This window comes from Squalius cephalus, assembly GCF_949319135.1.
Source record: "Squalius cephalus genome assembly, chromosome: 19".
Taxonomy (NCBI): domain Eukaryota; kingdom Metazoa; phylum Chordata; class Actinopteri; order Cypriniformes; family Leuciscidae; genus Squalius; species Squalius cephalus.
The window spans coordinates 11,524,738-11,544,287 of NC_137140.1; the positions used below are offsets into that span (position 1 = coordinate 11,524,738).

General features: G+C 39.4%; 1 protein-coding gene across 4 annotated transcripts in view; it reads right to left on the bottom strand.

The window, feature by feature from the left end:
- Window positions 1–471: 471 nt before the first annotated feature.
- The window catches only part of stat5b (signal transducer and activator of transcription 5b), a 30,204-nt gene continuing 11,125 nt past the window's right edge, over window positions 472–19,550 (bottom strand). For 2 of the 4 annotated variants that reach the window (XM_079850724.1, XM_079850725.1), the window contains exons 8-20: window positions 19,126–19,281; window positions 18,853–19,032; window positions 17,098–17,185; window positions 15,654–15,776; window positions 15,449–15,541; window positions 14,587–14,793; window positions 13,306–13,400; window positions 13,090–13,232; window positions 12,798–12,953; window positions 11,697–11,754; window positions 8,468–8,572; window positions 8,306–8,377; window positions 4,050–4,312 (exon numbers count right to left, since the gene is read on the bottom strand). In XM_079850724.1, the coding sequence (XP_079706850.1) occupies window positions 4,189–4,312; window positions 8,306–8,377; window positions 8,468–8,572; window positions 11,697–11,754; window positions 12,798–12,953; window positions 13,090–13,232; window positions 13,306–13,400; window positions 14,587–14,793; window positions 15,449–15,541; window positions 15,654–15,776; window positions 17,098–17,185; window positions 18,853–19,032; window positions 19,126–19,281 (1,600 nt within the window). In that variant the 3' untranslated portion in view covers window positions 4,050–4,188. Of the gene's footprint in view, window positions 1,310–2,558; window positions 3,220–3,689; window positions 4,313–8,305; window positions 8,378–8,467; window positions 8,573–11,696; window positions 11,755–12,797; window positions 12,954–13,089; window positions 13,233–13,305; window positions 13,401–14,586; window positions 14,794–15,448; window positions 15,542–15,653; window positions 15,777–17,097; window positions 17,186–18,852; window positions 19,033–19,125; window positions 19,282–19,550 lie in introns of those variants that run through there. The other 2 variants (XR_013819127.1, XM_079850723.1) reach the window with 2 other exon arrangements.

Sequence of the window (19,550 nt, forward strand, 5' to 3'; positions counted from 1 at the left end):
AGAGTTGATTCCTCAATTTGTTCTGAAGATGTAAGTCTTAAGAGTGTGAAAGGTTGATCATGATACCGTTTAGCTGATATATTTGGTGTGTGGCTGGTGAGAATCAGCCACATAGTGACACTAGGCCTATAGCAAGCTAATTTATATTTTAGCTTCTTTATACATCTGGAACTGCATAGGCAAGATGAACAGGATTCACAAAGATTAACCAAATTCCTTCAGTTCCCCCAAATCAAATGGTCATATGCATATACATTTCTAAAAGTTTTTTGTTTTTCACCACTTGGATTTTTCTTTTCTTTTTTAAACTTTAGTCATTCTAGGCTGTTTGTCTGAGTTGTTGGGTGTGGCTCAGGCTCATAAATACTAACACACAAGCACAAAATCCAAACTTTACAAAACATGGATATTCTGAGTCAAATTTCATAAATTTTCAAAGCTAGGAAATACTGTAACTAAAGTTGGGGAGAAATAACACCACTTTAATATTAACCAAGACAGCCAGGACTACTTTTTTGGTAAACAACAAAGGGACCAAGCCACAACACAATGGAAACAAACTACAAAAGTTTCTTGGCCACCATAAAGGGGTGGGTTAAACATTCGGGTTAACAGTTCAAGTGTCTATAAAAAATATTGGTACAGTAAAAACTTTGGTTTTGTTAGTCCATTACCTATAATATAAAGCATTTATGGTAACTTTAACACAGCCTCTATGGTGGCTAAGAAACGGTGCTGCGAAATTGGCTGATTGTGCAATATGTGGCTCTGTGTATTCACCCATATGGGAAGTTCAAGGGTTCATAAAAAAGATTAGTACAGTAAAAACTGTATATTTAGATTGCGTTAGGCCATTATTCTACCCTGGTAATCCACAGTTCTCGCGAGAGCAGGAGTTGAATTTGCTCAGCGAGTTATACTCTGGTGTCGAGTAATGATGCTCATTAAATATGCCCCTCTATCTGAGCTGCACCAATCACATCAGGTTATCTGATATAGGCGGGCCAGAGGCGAGATGACGACAGCGCTGCGACATCGAAGTCATTAGTAAACATTGCAAGATGGCTATGGATGAACACCATTTGCTTGAAACGGCTTTGGCCGCTACAATGAAAGATTTAGACTTTTTCTCTAAAAGAGGAACAGAAGACGGCGCTCGAATCGTTCCTTTGCAAGAAGGGCATTTTTGCTGTTTTGCCGACCGGATACGGTAAGAGTCTAATCTACCAGTTAGCTCCGCTGGTAGCTATTAGCTAAGCGATAACTTGTTGTGATTGGTCGTAGTATTATCCAATTGCGTGCAGTAGGGCTGGGCGATATATCGCATGACGTTAGGTGTGTTCGACATCGGCTGCGGCTGGATGTAACCGATCGGCAAGAGTAGCCGCGTGCAGGCGGGGAGGAGCTGCAAACGGAGACGTGAAGTCGGACACTTTCTGGTTCCCGTAGTGACCGCTCACGTGGTGTTTGCATACTTTACCACAGCTGAAGTGAAATAAATGCAATATTTGCCTAATAATGCACAGATGTTTCAGAGACATTTTCATTCAATACTTTATGTACTGCTTCATACAGCGTCTGTTTGAACAAGAATAAAGGTCAACATAAGCTACTTTCAATGAAGTGGAGTCTACGTTTTTTTAATCAGTTTTAATTTGATAAACATGACACAATATAACACTCAATATAACTAACACTTGCAACTACATGGAAAAGAGTGTTTACTGTTATAAAAAACTGATTTGTGAGCTATAGAGGAACTAAAGGTGTTCGAATAAACACGAAACACACGTAAACGTTGTCATGCGGTGAATACGGCCAATCATGGCACAGCTGTGTCGTCATCAGCCCTCGTGCAGCCGCTCTTGAGAAGCTGCGCTGGCTGAGTTCTCCGGCTACTCTCAAATCGCTCTCGCGGTACTTTGATGGCACACGTCACAGTCACGTGGCGTCGGCGCTGCATCAAGTCGGACAAAGTTTCTAACCGGCATGCACTGCTTCAAGTCAGCCGCCGATCGGTCTGCGCAGAGCTGCATGAAGTCGAACAAGCCTAACGTTAGGCGCATCTCGTCAGTAAAGCCGGTTCCTTGATTAGTAGTAAATCGCCATCACCTGCTTTCAGATGGAGGGGCATTCACTACAAAGAGCCGTAGTTAACTGACAAGCTGAGCCATATCGCATTAATTATCGCAGGCGATACGTCCGATATTAATGCGATATGGCTCAGCTTGTCAGTTAACTACGGCTCTTTGTAGTGTATGCCGCTCCATCTGAAAGCAGGTGATGGCGATTTACTACTGATCAAGGAACTGGCTTTAATGACGAGATGCGCCAAACAATGTCATGCGATATATCGCCCAGCCCTAGCGTGCAGTGAGATTTTCAAATGCATGCTTGGTGCCGCCCTTCTAGCTTGCCGATTTTCATTAGTCGACGCCAGACCATTAATCTTTTAGATTTAGGTCTGGATTTCCAGGCTACCATTATTCCTAGTATGAAGCACTTGTGTTAAGATTTAATGCACGCTCCGTTGTGGCTGAGAAACGGCACTTTGAAACGGGCTGATAGGCAATAGGACGGCTCAATGTGTATTGTCCCTCATGGGAAGTCTAAGTGTTCATAAAAAAAGATTAGTACAGTAAAAACAATTAAAAAGTTGCTTTTTGTTAGACCGTTAGAAAGTGTATGTTATATGAGAGGCTGTCTTCAACTTTGCATGAACTAATTATTACATTTAAATGAACCAGTTGAAGTGTCCATTAAAAAAAAGATTGGTGCAATAAAAACTTAAAAAAAGATTTTTTATAAGATAATTAGACCCTGCTTTGTTTGATTTAACATACCATTTACAGGTGGAGAAATTCTGACTTGGCCATTTTAACTCTTAACAGTACGTAAACATGCTAAGTTCACATTCCTTGTCTGTGTGGTCCCGCCCACTGCCAATTTACCCAGTAGTATTTCGACACCCTGGGTTGCCAGTTGGCGGAAAACACAGCATATTGCAGCCATAGAAGCCAGCAAACGAACTGGGTCAGAGATTGCAGATTCTACCCGACCTAAAAACTCTCGTCATCCATCTAAAAAGCTCTATGACCAGAGGCATATTAAAACGTGGATAAATCAATTCATCAAATTACATCGTCAGGCTCGTTGCCTTCCATGTTGCGTGTCCTCAATCTGGCAACCCACGTGAGCATTTAAGCCTAATTTATACTTCTGCGTCGAACTTACGCCGTAGCTACGTCGTAGGCTGTGTGTAGCGCGCGTACCCTTCGGCGTACCCTGACGTGCACCTCTCCAAAAATGTAACAACGCGTCAACTCTACGCGGACGCAAGCGCTGTGATTGGTCTGCTAGGACCGCTCCATCGGGTTTCACATGCTCCCCCTGCGCGCGTGAACTCGGACAACGACGCAGAAGTATAAATGAAAACCAACGCGTTGCCTACAGCGTAGAGGCTCCGGCGTAGGTCTGACGCAGAAGTATAAATCAGCCTTTAGTCTGAGAAGGAGGGGCGGGGCAAACAACTCTCTACAATATTTTGACTGCAGTACCCATTTCAACCTCCAACTGTCAATATTACATACTGCAAGTAGTTAGTTTAGCACACTAGTGTGCAGGATCACTTCCATTGTGTTGTCACTTGATTCCCTTCTGTTGTGGCTTGATTCCCCCGTGTTGTTAACTTCTGTTTGCTTTTTACATTTTGTTGTTTTGTGCACCACTGACTCACCATAGAAAAGACACAGCTGTATAGCATTCTAATTGGAAGTGGACAAATTGAGAAGACTGAATACTGACAGCTAAATGTCTTCAATGTGCCAACCGTCTGATTGGAGATTTTAGGTAGGTTAAGTAGGCTTTTATAAGATGACTGTAACATAAAAGGTTAAGGGTAATGAAAGTGGAAAACCCACATTGGGCTAGTAATGCAGCCACTCATATCCAGGTAAATTAAAGTCTACATTGTGAAGTCCACAATGTATATCACTGTATATGACATGATATTCTGTGCTTTGCTGGTTAATGATAGGAAATGACACAAAGTATACTAAAATGCAAAGGCAGATAGACATCCAATAATCAGCTTAACAAACATAACATTTCACATTTGTTAAGATAAAAATATGGAATGCAACCATAAAGTGTTTGTGTAGTTGGGATGAGAGATCACAGGGTTAAAGGTCATGACTGTTGTCCACTCCATTGGGTTTCCATGGGCTGTCGAAGGAACTCCTCCACCTGCCGGGCCATGTCCATGGTCTCATCCAGATCGAATTCACCTTCAGTGTCTAACATGGATTCATTCCTTGAGAGACACACACAGCAATCATACAATCATACAAACAGACAATCATAGCTGCAGGAACATATTTTGAGCAGGGGTGGCAGTGAAAACAAGAGGAGGTGGGGGGGTCCATAGACCAAGAGAAACTGCGCAGAGCTACAGGACTAGAGTGATGCATGATGACTGACAGGACGATGGCAGAGGCAAAAACGCAAGAGAACTTTTGTTTATAAAAGTTCTCTTTGGTTAAAGGGATAGTTCACCCAAAAATGAAAATTCTGTCATCCTTCACTCACCCTCAAGTTGTTCCAAATCTGTATGAATTTCTTTCTTCTGATGAACACAGAAGATATTTTGAAGAATATTGGTAACAAAACAGTTGATGGGACCCATTGACTTACATTGCATGAAAAAAAAAAAAGGTGTAAGGCCCGTTATATTGGTCCAATTGCCGGTTCGCCAATACACGGGGAAGGTATCACGTGTTACTGTCCTTTTCTCATGCAAAGTATTGGTTGGTTAAAGGTAGGGTAGGTAGGAATTGTCTAAAAAACTTCTTTTCCAAATTTGTTTAAACTTTATTTATATATCAATACATAATTAAAATGTAAGTGTCTGTAGACCTCTCACGACTGTTTTAAAGACAGCTCATTATTTCCATTCACTCCACCCCCTCCATTCTGGGCTCCTTCCAAAGCCACACCCCCAAAACACATGAATGCGCGACTCCGACCGCTGAGCTGGACGCATTATTTACCTGAGACGAGTGGAGAGGAAGGAGCACCGTGCATGTAGTGACATGTCAGAATCACATGTAATAAAAAAATCTAACTTTATCATTATGAATATAAACAAATAAGATGTATTTTAGTACTCACTATCAAGCTAGCATATCGATATTGGTAAAGTTTAAAATATATATTTTTTGATTCGCTAACGAGCTAGTTATATCTATAAGGCAAAGCTAAAAACAGGTTGCATTGATACACGTTTTTCCATTACCATCAGTTACACTGTGATGAAGATGAATTTCGTGTAAGATTCATAACATATATGGTGTTCTGCATGTAAGAGTTTCCATGATGAAAGCATTGTTGACTCTGATGAGGACTACACTCCAGAGACAAGTACCGCATCGTCAGCTTGAGGATAGGTCCGGGGTCGAGGGCGAAGCAGAGGAGGTCGTGCAAGCGGCCGTGCAACTAGGGTCCGAGGAAGTAGAGGCCGAGGACGGGGTGATCGAAGTGCAGGGCAAGGAGCACTTCTTGAACATGAGGACCTGCGTCGAGTTTTGCATCTCCTATTCCAAGGTTCCGTGCCTCTTGAATTCCTCAAATCAAACGGCCGGTTGCGCGCAAGTGGGCAGATCCTTTAGCTAAAGGGTGGTTGCCATGGTTGCGAGAGAGAGTGATAGTCGCCTAAGCCAATCCTTTGTTTCGTCCCGAATGGAAATGAGCTGTGTTTAATGCAGATTAAACGGTCTAGAGTCACTCGATTTTTATACTCTTTTTTTCAGAGTACTTACATTTTAATTATGTATTGATATATATAGAAAGTTTAAACAAATTTGGAAAAAAGTTTTTATAAAATTCCTACCTACCCTACCTTTAAATGCAATACATTAATCATGTATTCTCTCGTTAATTCATCTGACTCCATAAATGAAAGGTTTTAATAATATCTGTGCCTCACTAAAAGTGAGCGAATGTTTGACTATTCCTTTTAACCATTAAATGAACAATGTCAAAATCAGTTAGAATAATCACATGTAATAATTTAATATTTCAGATATCAGAGATCAATTCCACAATCAATTCAAATATCTAGAACATGGTTATACATTGGTTACACCAAAGAATCTTACCCAGTTTGTACCTGAGATAGAGAGAGAGAAAGGGATAGAAAGAGAGAGAGAGGGAGAGAGAGACAGAGACCCTATTCCATTCGTGTCCAGCAAAGAAGAGACCAGAGACCCAGAGCACACCTTCCTTTATCCCCTTGACCAGGTAACATGGGGGATGGGGGAGGCCATCCTCAAAATGGCTTCTTATTCAACAAAAGGGGGGTGGGCATTATCTGGACCAGTTTTCTCTAAACTTCTATAAACCTTATTTCCTTTTATTTTATCTATCTGGATATGAGATATCTGTACCACTCACTTTGAGACATTTCAAATGACACCAAAAACGTAACAGTCAATGATAAACATTCACATTAAACCATGTTCTTGTATGAGTTGTTCTTAGTAGTTTGTGAGAGGAAGTCAGGCCGTGTGGGGGATGTCGAATGTTAATTAGCCATCAGGGCCTTTTTCTTCATGCAGGCCTCAACCAGTATTTTCAGTCTTACAAAGGCAATGGGGTCCCATTACCAGCATTCTTCAAAATATCTTCTCATACAGGTTTGGAACAACTTGAAGGGCCGTACACACCGGGACGAATATTGGCGCGTGTTATTCGCCCGCATTTTTCAACGCGTTTTTTGTGTTCACACCCAAGCGATTTTCGCTGACGATAATAATAATAATAATAATTAATAATAATTCATTACATTTATATAGCGCTTTTCTCTGCACTCAAAGCGCTTTACATAGAATGGTGGATCTCCTCAACCACCACCAATGAGCAGCATCCACCTGGATGATGCGACGGCAGCCATATTGCGCCAGAACGCTCACCACACACCAGCTTACTGGTGGAGAGGAGACAGTGATGAAGCCAATCAGTATATGGGGATGATTAGGAGGCCATGATGGACAGGGGCCAAGGGGCAAATTTGGCCAGGATGCCGGGGTTACACCCCTACTCTTTCGAAAGACATCCTGGGATTTTTAATGACCACAGAGAGTCAGGACCTCGGTTTAACGTCTCATCCGAAGGACGGTGCTCTTTGACAGTATAGTGTCCCCATCACTATACTGGGGCATTAGGACCCACACAGACCACAGGGTGAGCACCCCCTGCTGGCCTCACTAAACACCTCTTCCAGCAGCAACCTGGTTTTCTCAGTTGGTCTCCCATCCAGGTACTAACCAGGCTCAGCCCTGCTTAGCTTCAGTGGGCAAACCAGTCTTGGACTACAGGGTGACATGTTAAACGATGAGCCGAGTGAACATGCAAATTCATTCCCTGACATTAGATGGCGCTTAATGTAAAACAGAAATACCCCGGTACACAAGGTGGCGTTGCGCAACTTTACGCTTCTGACACTCGCTTGTCACTCAGAAAAAGTGAGCAAGTCATGTCGCGTTTGTCATATAGTTCTTTATGTTCCGACACCAACGAGACCAGCAGCTCTACATTCATCTTGCCTTGCATCTTCCTTGTCTTATTTCTTCCCGGCAGTGTAGACGCTACTTGGCGTATATCTTCTTCGCCGTTACGCATGTGTGCTCGGCAAGACCGTTTTGTGTTTGAGCGCCCCCAAGTTGTGTTTTACTGTAACTTCAGAAGCTCCAGACACGTGAGCAAAAGCGCCAATCTCATTGGTCGGATAGTTTTTGACGCGGCGCGTCAAACCAAAAATACGAACCCGAGGCGTTTTTTTTAAAAAATGACGCTTTTACGTGTGCCGTTTTTCGCGTCGGTGTGCACACTCACATTGGCGCCCTTTGTTTAGTCACGAGGAAATTCCCGAAAGTCACGATGAAATTCGTCCCGGTGTGAACAGACCTTGAGGGTGAGTAAATTATGACAGAATTTGTATATTAATCTGTAGGAGAATCGGCACATCCTTAGTGTAAAGCCTAGATGCTTAAGTAAATAACTAGAATGCGAGATTAGTTGCTGCTGAGGGACAAACAGAGTCTTGCTCTTTTTCTGCTCTCTCTTTGCAATGACTAGAAATTCTTGCTAATTATTGATGTTGGCTATAGAATTATTTTACAGGTTGACTTTTTACAGTCAAGTCATTAATGTTTGCAATGAATTCTAATGAATAGATTAATTAATACAATTATTTTTTTCTCTTTTTTTTGTTAAAACAATTTTAGTTATTTATCTTTAACACCCCCACCTAATTTTTTCTTGGGCTCCACGGCAGGGGAGCACCACTGCAGCACCCTCAGCACCCCTACTTCCCCCGGTACTGCATACAATCATGCAATCATGTTATTGGAGAGAATGACACTAATAGCATGGGGGAAAAATACTTAAACAAATGTTTCTTAGAACTCACATTGATGGATAGATTGTGAAGTTATGGTTTTGATTGACGGTGGGCGATGCTCCGTGCTCCATGAAGGAATTCCCAGAAGACGGTTCAGGATTGGGTGAAGAAAACCTGAGAAGGAAAAGAAAATACACGCAGGTCATTTAACCTAAGGTCTGTATTAACATTTGATGTTTTGCTCAAGTCATTCTTGTAAAATACTGAGAATTTGTAATGCTTCTGGTATATGCATTTAAATACACATTATAATATTGTGTCAATTAAGTGTTCAACTTCCAAAATTTTGTTTGCCATTATTAAATTAAAACTCCAAATCAGAAAAAGTTGGGACACTGTATAAATTGTGAGTAAAAAAGGAATGGAATAATTTACAAATCTCATAAACTTATATTTTATTCACAATAGAATATGGATAACATATCAAATGTTGAAAGTGAGACATTTTGAAATGTCATGCCAAATATTGGCTCATTTTGGATTTCATGAGAGCTACTCATTCCAAAAAAGTTGGGACAGGTAGCAATAAGAGGCCGGAAAAGTTAAATGTACATATAAGGAACAGCTGGAGGGCCAATTTGCAACTTATTAGGTCAATTGGCAACATGATTGGGTATAAAAAGAGCCTCTCAGAGTGGCAGTGTCTCTCAGAAGTCAAGATGGGCAGAGGATCACCAATTCCCCCAATGCTGCGGCGAAAAATAGTGGAGCAATATCAGAAAGGAGTTTCTCAGAGAAAAATTGCAAAGAGTTTGAAGTTATCATCATCTACAGTGCATAATATCATCCAAAGATTCAGAGAATCTGGAACAATTTCTGTGCGTAAGGGTCAAGGCCGGAAAACCATACTGGATGCCCGTGATCTTCGGGCCCTTAGACGGCACTGCATCACATACAGGAATGCTACTGTAATGGAAATCACAACATGGGTTCAGGAATACTTGCAGAAAACATTGTCGGTGAACACAATCCACCGTGCCATTCGCCGTTGCCAGCTAAAACTCTATAGGTCAAAAAAGAAGCCATATCTAAACAGGATCTAGAAGCGCAGGCGTTTTCTCTGGGCCAAGGCTCATTAAAAATGGACTGTGGAAAACTGTTCTGTGGTCAGACGAATCAAAATTTGAAGTTCTTTTTGGAAAACTGGGGTGCCATGTCATCCAGACTAAAGAGGACAAAGACAACCCAAGTTGTTATCAGCGCTCAGTTCAGAAGCCTGCATCTCTGATGGTATGGGGTTGCATGAGTGCGTGTGGCATGGGCAGCTTACACATCTGGAAAGGCACCATCAATGCTGAAAGGTATATCCAAGTTCTAGAACAACATATGCTCCCATCCAGACGTTGTCTCTTTCAGGGAAGACCTTGCATTTTCCAACATGACAATGCCAGACCATATACTGCATCAATTACAATATCATGGCTGCGTAGAAGAAGGATCCAGGTACTGAAATGGCCAGCCTGCAGTCCAGATCTTCCACCCATAGAAAACATTTGGTGCATCATAAAGAGGAAGATGCAACAAGACAGTTGAGCAACTAGAAGCCTGTATTAGACAAGAATGGGACAACATTCCTATTCCTAAACTTGAGCAACTTGTCTCCTCAGTCCCCAGACGTTTGCAGACTGTTATAAAAAGAAGAGGGGATGCCACACAGTGGTAAACATGGCCTTGTCCCAACTTTTTTGAGATGTGTTGATGCCATGAAATTTAAAATCAACTTATTCTTCCCTTAAAATGATACATTTTCTCAGTTTAAACATTTGATATGTCATCTATGTTGTATTTTGAATAAAATATTGAAATTTGAAACTTCCACATCATTGCATTCTATTTTTATTCACAATTTGTACAGTGTCCCAACTTTTTCTGATTTGGGGTTGTAAATGATTATAATATACTGATATAATGGGTCCATAATAGGGCTTCTCGACTATGGAACAAATGATGATTATGTTGGTCCATATTAAGGTCACGATTATTTAACAGAATATGCGGGGTGAGGGGCAAATGACCAAAATCTTATATTACAATATGAGTACGTTTATTTGACAATAATGATAAATATCATGATATAATTCATTTTTTGTTGGAAATAAGGTTTCCAAATTGCAAACAATAAGACAAAGAAATATAACAGAACAAAGATGCAAATGTAATAAACAGCACTTAGGTAATATCTAACAGAGGAAATACAACAGAAATTGAGTACAGTAATCAAATATAATAATAAAACACTGTACAGTCTTCACTGTATGAATTAAACTTATGTTGATTCTATAATAGGCTGCTGTCAGACCTAAAGGACAAATCCCAATATATTGTATCCAATATGCACATTCGATTTTATCTTAACTGCTTATGTTCACTTAAGACATAACCAAATGTGTTTACACAAATACATGCCAAGTTGGCATTTTTAAATATTTTGGGTTGTGCAGTATATGACTATTTAGGTGCATAACAAGGACCTTAAGAAAAGCTGGTTGTCAGTGTGGAAGTACCTAAACATGGACTATATTACATATTCATTAAATTTTTACACCCTCAGAATGGGTCGCTTCCCCTTAATGCTATTCCCCTTAACAGGACTCCTTCACCTGAATTCTAATCACATGTGGACTATTTAAGCACTGAGCATGCTGTCTTGTTCTGCAAATGCAAATGTTACAGAGCGTTTTTTTTTTTTTGCCTTGGACTGATGATTACATGCATCATAATGACTTTTTAACTGAAACCAAAAGTCACAGTACGACACGAATATAGAGCATTTTCCCTGTTCTGTAGATAATGCTTCTTTGACAGCATTATCTGCTTCCTCATTTCCAAAGATCCCACATAATGTGTAAATTTCACATTCAAGAGATGAAAATTTGATTAATGTGTTCACAATTGTTGGGTCATCTGCTTTAACAGATCCCAGTGTTTACAGAAATGTTTTTGTGTCAGATATTTTTAGTTGTAGTGCATTATTTTAGTGATATTTTCAGTGCCAACATTAGAGCACTAGCTTCTGAGGTGAAAATGCTTTGGTCAGGAATACAAATACCCTGACATAGTTGTTGCAAAGACAGCAGATACAGTATTTCATAATAGATCCATTTGTATATATTGGCATATGAAGTAGGAAAATTTCTCTAATATTTAGAAAATGCTGATGATAATCATGTGGATTTGATTTGGATTATTTTTGACTTTTTGTAAAATAAAAATATGAGAGAAGAAAAAAAATACTCACTCCACTTTCACCACCTGCTTTATCTCTGGTTTGACGTATCCATCCCCCACTGCCTTTGCTGGAAAAGCAAGATCATGTTCATTAAAGACTTGCTACTGGAAACTCTTACATTCACAAGACCCAAAGTGAGCATTTTTCATCTAGACAGAGCACTATTCTGATACTGGTCCCCCTCCCCAACACTGCACATTTTGTATGACTCCCTGATTAAGCACTCCTGATTAGAGCAGTCAAAATATTATTTTGTCACTACACGAATAGTGTAATAGAATGTAGTAAATTATATGTGCTTTATTTGCCTGTGGTTTAGTGCGTTAAGCACATCCACAATGGGAGTCACATATTCTGACTAGCATGGTTCAAGTTCACTTGTGCATTTGCATCCTTTTGTGTAGATGTAAGTTCTAGTTTATATACTGTATATATCTGAATAATATCATATAGGATGCATTTTAGTGAGTATATTATCCTGTTAATCAAGTGCTACAAGTTTACTGGTGTTCATTTGCTCTTCAGCTTACGAAGCTCAGATGGCGATGCCCTACATTATTTTAATATGATTGGAATATTTGAAAAAATTATAATGATAATAAATTATACACGCAAAGATCGCACCCTTTATTATTGTTAAAACTGTCATTTCAGTTCAGCACAAACTCACTGACATAGTTCCCCTCAATCCTCTTATCTGTGATGTTGCCTACATTGTACAATACATTGTACAATACCAAAAAAATTATTTTTTACATAATGTTCATAATTTGTTGGTTATAATAAAAGGATTTGTGAGTGTGCAGAACTTGTACTGCCGTTTTGAGTGGATTCTGACTCACACACTAACTCAGATTCACACACTCAACAGACATGTCTGTGATTGGCTCTAAATCTCAACACTGAAAAAACATGTAAATGGAAACTTGTCGCTCTTAATAGAATGTGCATGGAAGTTTTTGAAAGCAGCTGCTACCGAATTTAGTCATACTACCATTATTGCAGAAGTCGGATCTACACCAAGTAATTATCTCTGCTAAGTAATTGTAACTATGCTAAAAATATCAATCATAACATTTCTGATACATTTGCAAAAGGCGGCATGCATACAGTTTGGAGGTGTGCAGTAACGGGAGAAGACTTCCTCTTTGGGCTGGTTGGGATAGAGGAAGAGCAGATGGTTCAGATCACTGATCCGATCGGCCAGAGAGCGGATGGAGAAATCTTTAGTAGTAAAGGGCATCAGGTTCCACACCATGCGTTCTCCTGCGCAACGAAACACACATACTCAGTATGATGGATGAAAGTCACGCATTTCTTTTCAGCTCTGACCCACGTTTGGCTGCATGCAACTGGGTTCTGATGAATACTGTCTTTACTAACCATTTACTGTGCTTCTTACCTGCTTTGTTCGGGTTTTCTGCGACCCATGCAATGGTGATGCCTCCGATTTCAGAGTCGCTGAAGCGCAGGAGGAACGTGCCGTTTGGTTTGGACATCAACATGTCCTGAGCTTGCTGCTTGTTAAGAAAACCAAGAATTGCTCTGCAGAGGAACATACAACATTTTACCAAATGTACTCTTATTACTGACTGAAGTGTGTTGAATCAGTCTTTACCCATCATTCCAGTGAGACTTCAGGTGTCTTTTCATTAGCTCAATGACTCCATCAAACCACTGCCAGAATGTGAAGTTCCTGCCTGGCAAACTCTCCTGTCAACACAAAAACAGCCAAGACTGGATACTGCATTGCATTCATTTCATGTTCTGAGAAAAAAACTGAAGTAATGGCTCTAAAGTGAGACAATGCATAATGGAAATGATTGCTGAACACTAGCGTTGGGAAGTCCAACTTATTTATATTGGCAGCTCTGGTATCCCGCCAGTTTATTCTGTCCCACCACAGTTTAATCTCTCCCACCAGTTTCATAATGAACCAAAAATATATTTACACTTCTCACAATAACATAAAAGGTCTCTAACGTTAAGTTTTGCACCATTGCTTTGGCAAAGCATTGGTCAACTGAAATAAAATCTAAAGCATGATATGGCTTAGTGTACTTATCAAATCACAAAAGGCTGCGATTTAATGAAATAACTACATAATCCGTTGCGCGGCGAGTTTCAAAGCGAAGTGTGCACTTTGCTCGCACGATCAGCTTGTGATGCTGTGTTTTCCGTGTCTCAGATTCCCACTGAATGTAGCTTTTATACTATACTCCATCTCTTCATGTGCTGTGAGTTTAATGTGCATTTAGAAAAGCAAACAGCACGAGTTATACTTTTTCACAGTTTCAAACTTTTTTTTGTACAAATGATTAAAGCATTTGGGTGATTCGCATTGGTAAACATGTTTACACAGAAACTTTTTCTAGGGTTTAACTTTCACGCAAATGAAAAAACAGTAAAACAATACTTAACATTATGTATACAATATAATAAAATAAAATGTATTTTACAGTGCATCTGTATTAGGGATAATAATTATAGTAATAATAATGATATTATAATATTATTTTTACTATTATAATATTGCAATTGTTTGGCTTCCTAAAATACCTGTGTCAATGTAATGTAAACTGAGACAAGGCATACCCCACCAGAGAGACCGAGGTCCATCACCATAGTCTCACAAAATCCTATGGGAAACACTAATGCATGCCTCTAAAATGCTATTTATTAAAACTAAACTCTGCTTCATATGTGTGTTGCAACATTATTATGATTCTCTGCTCATTTAGAGTCCCACATGACCAAAAGGCTGCATCAGACGATTCAACTGATTCCGTCCGAATCGTTCAGTCTGATTTGCCAACCATTGAAAAGAATCAATTTAAAGAAAACCATCTTCAGGTGATAAGCATGCACAGACACTGGTTTGTGTATTAGTGATGGTTACCCTATTGAACTGAGACCAGGTGATGGTCATGTTGCAGTAGTCCTCAGGGTTATTGCTGGAGCTGCTGAAGGCTTTCTGAGCGAGGAACACCAGATTGTCTTCTGACAGGCCTCTATCGCTCTGAACCTCTGATTTATATTTCATGTTCAGAGCCTCGCACAACTGCGGCCACAGCACCTTATCAGGCACTACGAACGGCACTCGACCCTAAGGAGACAACGAAGAACCTAATGAACACAGGTACATTCTGTTGTGAACACTGTAGTACGTGGCAAAGCACAAATGTTTCACTTTATTGCATTTTGGTCATGTAAAAGGATTTAAATACATTTCCCCAACAAGCAACAGTATTAAAGATTTCCCCGACATACAACAGTGTGGATGCCAGGGCTGGGTTGGTCCTTCATTTTTATGAACCGAGATCTTTTAATCTATGCTGATTTCAGCTGATGCGTGAACAAATTTATGCATATTTGTAGCGCCTCCCATCCAATAATTGCAATAAGCTTTGTGCTTTGATAATTCTGATTTGAAACAAATCTGTCTGAGCTTTCAAATTCTATCAATTTTATAACGAAATTAACTAGTTAACCAGACAAAATAACCCTAGAGAAGAACATCTTGCAAAATATATGCACTATATTACATATTCATTGTATTTTTACTTAACATGTTGTCTTCATTATTTAATGTATATTTGAATAAATCTGTCATGAAAATAAGTTATATGTAATACATATATATATATATATTTATTTATTTATTTAGGTGCATCACTAAAAGATACCATTGATGATGTTTCAACCGAGAACAGTACATCTCATTCAAATATGCAAACAATATGTAAATGATGTGTCCTAACCGGCTCAGAGAAAGCATTATCCCACAATACTGTTGCTGTAGCGTTATTGTCTTGACTCCCATGAACGATGACCACAACAGGCAGGGATAATGTCTGCATAAGAGAGAGAAACAAAAAGGAACAAATATATTAATGATACAATGTTGAATAAGACAATAAATAGGAATGACTATGACAAGATTTCTGTTTTAGTTCAATGTTTCACCTTCACGTGAAACACAAGTTCATTTCCTCCCACACTGAACTGAGACTCAAACAGAACCGTAAACTTCTCTTCAGTCACTGACTCCGCCCCACGGCGATCTGAACGCTTAATACGTTTCAGAGACTGCAAACAAGAGAAAAAAAGTCATAAAAAAAAACAAAAGGTTTGATTCATCAAAACATCCACTGAATCAAATCAAAAAATAAATGACTGAAATAATAGTCAGAATTTTTTTTTAAAGGTCCCGTTCTTCGTGATCCCATGTTTCAAACTTTAGTTAGTGTGTAATGTTGCTGTTAGAGCATAAATAATATCTGTAAAATTATAAAGCTCAAAGTTCAATGCCAAGCGAGATATTTTATTTAACAGAAGTCGCCTACATCGAACGGCCCGTTTGGACTACATCCCTCTACTTCCTTCTTTAATGACGTCACTAGAACAGTTTTTTGACTAACCTCCGCCCACAGAAAAGCTCCCTCATCTCTACCGAAATTCGTTTATGTACTTGCGCACTTCTTATAACTTACTGTGTTTACTCAGCTCTTATGGTGATTTTCTGAAGTAAAACTGACGCTTCATCTTTTGTGTGATGTACAATAAACTTTATTAAACTCATCAGTATATGTTTGATCATCATTCGGACCTGGTCCGAAACAGCAGACTTGTAGTCTATTAATAAATAATGGATACATACAAGCAGATGACAAATACGTTATATAATAATAGTAATTAAACTACTAAACTATACCTGTTCCATCTCTATACAGCACTCTGACTCTGTAGGCATTATTGTCCGACTCGAAATGAACACCGTTACTGAGAGTTTCTGATATTATCATCATTCCGGGAGATGAAATTGTCCTGAGAGACTGAGCGCGAGCTCATGAAGCTCCGCCCCCTGTTCCGTGCAGCAGCAGTTAATTTGCATTTAAAGGGCACACACTAAAACAGTGCGTTTTCCTGAGCCCCAAAAAATGACAATTTAAACATGCTGTAAAAAATGATCTGTTGGGTATTTTGAGCTGAAAATTCACATACACACTCTGGGGACATCAGAGACTTATTTTACATCTTGTGAAAAGGGGCATAATACGGGACCTTTAAATCTTTGCAAAACAATGCAATGCAATACATTGATGATTGAGAGATGAACATTCTTCAAAAGTCCGGTGCTTCATATTTGATACTCGCAAATTAACATGATTTTTCTAAAAATGTATGCATGGATAATCAAGTTAACATAAGTTGCTCATGAAATATTACTAACAACGTGTTAACCCTTGTAATATATATAAAAAAAATAAAAATAAAAACGGATACACCTGTTGCATTCCCAGGTCCGTTTGGACCCTGTGGAACATCTGCTTATAAAACAGGGTTAACAGCAGTTTGTGGTGCGTGCAAACACACTAAATGTGTAACATGAAGCATTTAAGCAGTTTACCATGGTCCTGAAGTGTGCGCTCAGGGTGCCAGTGGTTTGATGGTACTCCATCACACAGTTGTTGTTCAGAATCTCTCCACTGCTGTCACTTCAGTATAAAGAAAGGACAAACAAGTCATGTACACATGCAGGAACAAAACAGTGTTTCTCGACAGGCCTTGGTGGAGACGTCCATAAAACTGTATAATATGGTAGACATCTGTGATTCAGATGCACGTGCTGTATGAGGTACACGACTACAGTTGCAGTGTGGTGTCTAGGGATGTGCCAGGATGGTGAACTGTTTGAATGGACATCCGACAATCATCTAGTCAAATGGTTTAATATTACGGTGGTGCAGAGATAAAAATTCTCAAAAAATTAATAGATGCAGCATCTCAGAGAGTACTTTAGCAGACAGTTCTACACTGTTCATAATAAATCAAAAATCAATCATGAGAAGATCAAACTGAACTCAAATATACACGACTTATCCAGATGCCGGTACCACAAAGCTAGTTAAACAAACTCAGGGTTACAGGATTGGTTTTGAGTAACCCTCTTTCAAAGAAATGAAAGGTGGATTAAGAATGTCGTACTATTCAAGAGAAATGGACAACGGAATATTTCTTCTGGGAAATAAAAAAAGAAAGTTGTTTTGCAAATGTGCATCTGCAGTTGTCTTACTATTTTCCCCTTGAAAATAAAAAATTTGTATCGTATGAAGGCGGCTACTTTTCACTTTATTTATTTTTTATGATAGGTCGACTCTTGTATCAGTTTTATCCTCCATGCTGTGTGATAGCTGTGGTAGCCTTTTATGGCTGTTATATGTAAATCTATCAAAGAATTCTATTTTGGATGATAATTAGGTATTAAATTAAATTTGAACCGTTACAATTAGTCTCAGCCAGTGTTAGGTTGTGTGCATTTTTGTATGTTGTTAACCGTTTCTACCTTTCTTCTTTTGTTTCCTGTCTTTTGAGTTATCAGATCGCTGCTGATCGCTGTTGCCTGTCAGCGGTTATTGGACGCTCAGCAGGCGGTCCTTTTAAAACACCTCTTCCGCTGCACAAAAGGGAGCTACTGCGACTCCAGGCCGGTTGCACTGTTCCAGAAGCCAGAACAAAAGGGTTTTATAGTACTTTGAGTTTTTCTTTGACTCGTTTGACTTATTTAGAATGTGGTAGTAATGTAGGAGAGACCTGCCCTTTTATGTGAAACCTGGTTGGTCAGTGGTTTTTTTTTTTTTTGTAAGAGTATAGATAGGGTTGATTGTATTTTTTTTTTCTTTATGATAGGTTAGTTATGTTGCTGTTTAATTTCATTAGATTGGTTTTTGTTTGTTATTTTGGGCCACTTTGATGAAAAATACCACTTTATTGATTATTTCTTTTTTTGTTCAAGAAATCATACCACTTTATTGTTACTTTCATTTGTTTACGCTGTGGATCTCTTCAATGAATTCCACCTTTTTTTTTTTTTTTTTTTACTTCCTTCAGCTATTTTTTTTTTGGTTTACAAGTGTTTTCCCTGGTCCTTTTGGTCTGATGGCTTGATGGAAGCCTTTAGGTGTTTTTATTTATTACATCTTACCCCTAGCGGACGTAATAAAATAGGAGCTCAGCCACTTCAGTAATGTTTGTAATATTTTGGACAATGTGGCACACTACCCCAAATGAGATAAAGCAACAAGTACTAAATATCTTCCATGTGAAGTTTTAGTCCAAGTTGCTTGTTATTTATTTCTATAGCTAAAAAAAAAAAAAAACTTACTTGCGGGTGTTCTCGTTCTTGAGTAATGCCTTGGCCTGCTGTTCGCTGATGATTGTGGCCTTAACCTGAGGAGGATTCATGTGGACGTTGAGTTTTCCACCGACCAGCAAGCGAACCGTCGCCGAAAATTTTGTCTGAGTCTTCAGCACTTGAGGAGGCTGTTTCTCAATAATAAATGTGCTGCAGAGAGACCAGAAGAAAAGACACCGCTCAAAACCTTGCTTCTCGGAGAGAGACAATAGTGTCCAATGACGGCAGCGAATGCTTACGCACCTGGTGACGAGTGCTGATATGACATCAGTGACGGTAGCGTTGAGTTCAGTGAGAAGTTCTTCTGTGGGTCCAGGTATGGGCAGCTGCTGTGTCAGGTGTTCAACTCGACGAATCTGCTGTCTGTTTTGCCAGATCATGTCGGCCAACTTCTCACACCTGCATTCACAAAACAAGAACATAAAATACTGTTCAAGAGGAACCTGTATAAAGCAATGTAGCGCATGCACATCTCACACAAACAACTGAATCTCTGTGAATCCACTCTTCTGTGCTGCTTTGTCATCATTCAGCGGCCGTACAAACAGGCTGACACAACTGTTAAACTCACCTGATTGATTAACTGTTGGATGACACTCAAAAATGGAAAACTAAAACCAGTAGGGCTCAGCGTAAGATTTTGCTATATTTTTTTATATTGCGGTATG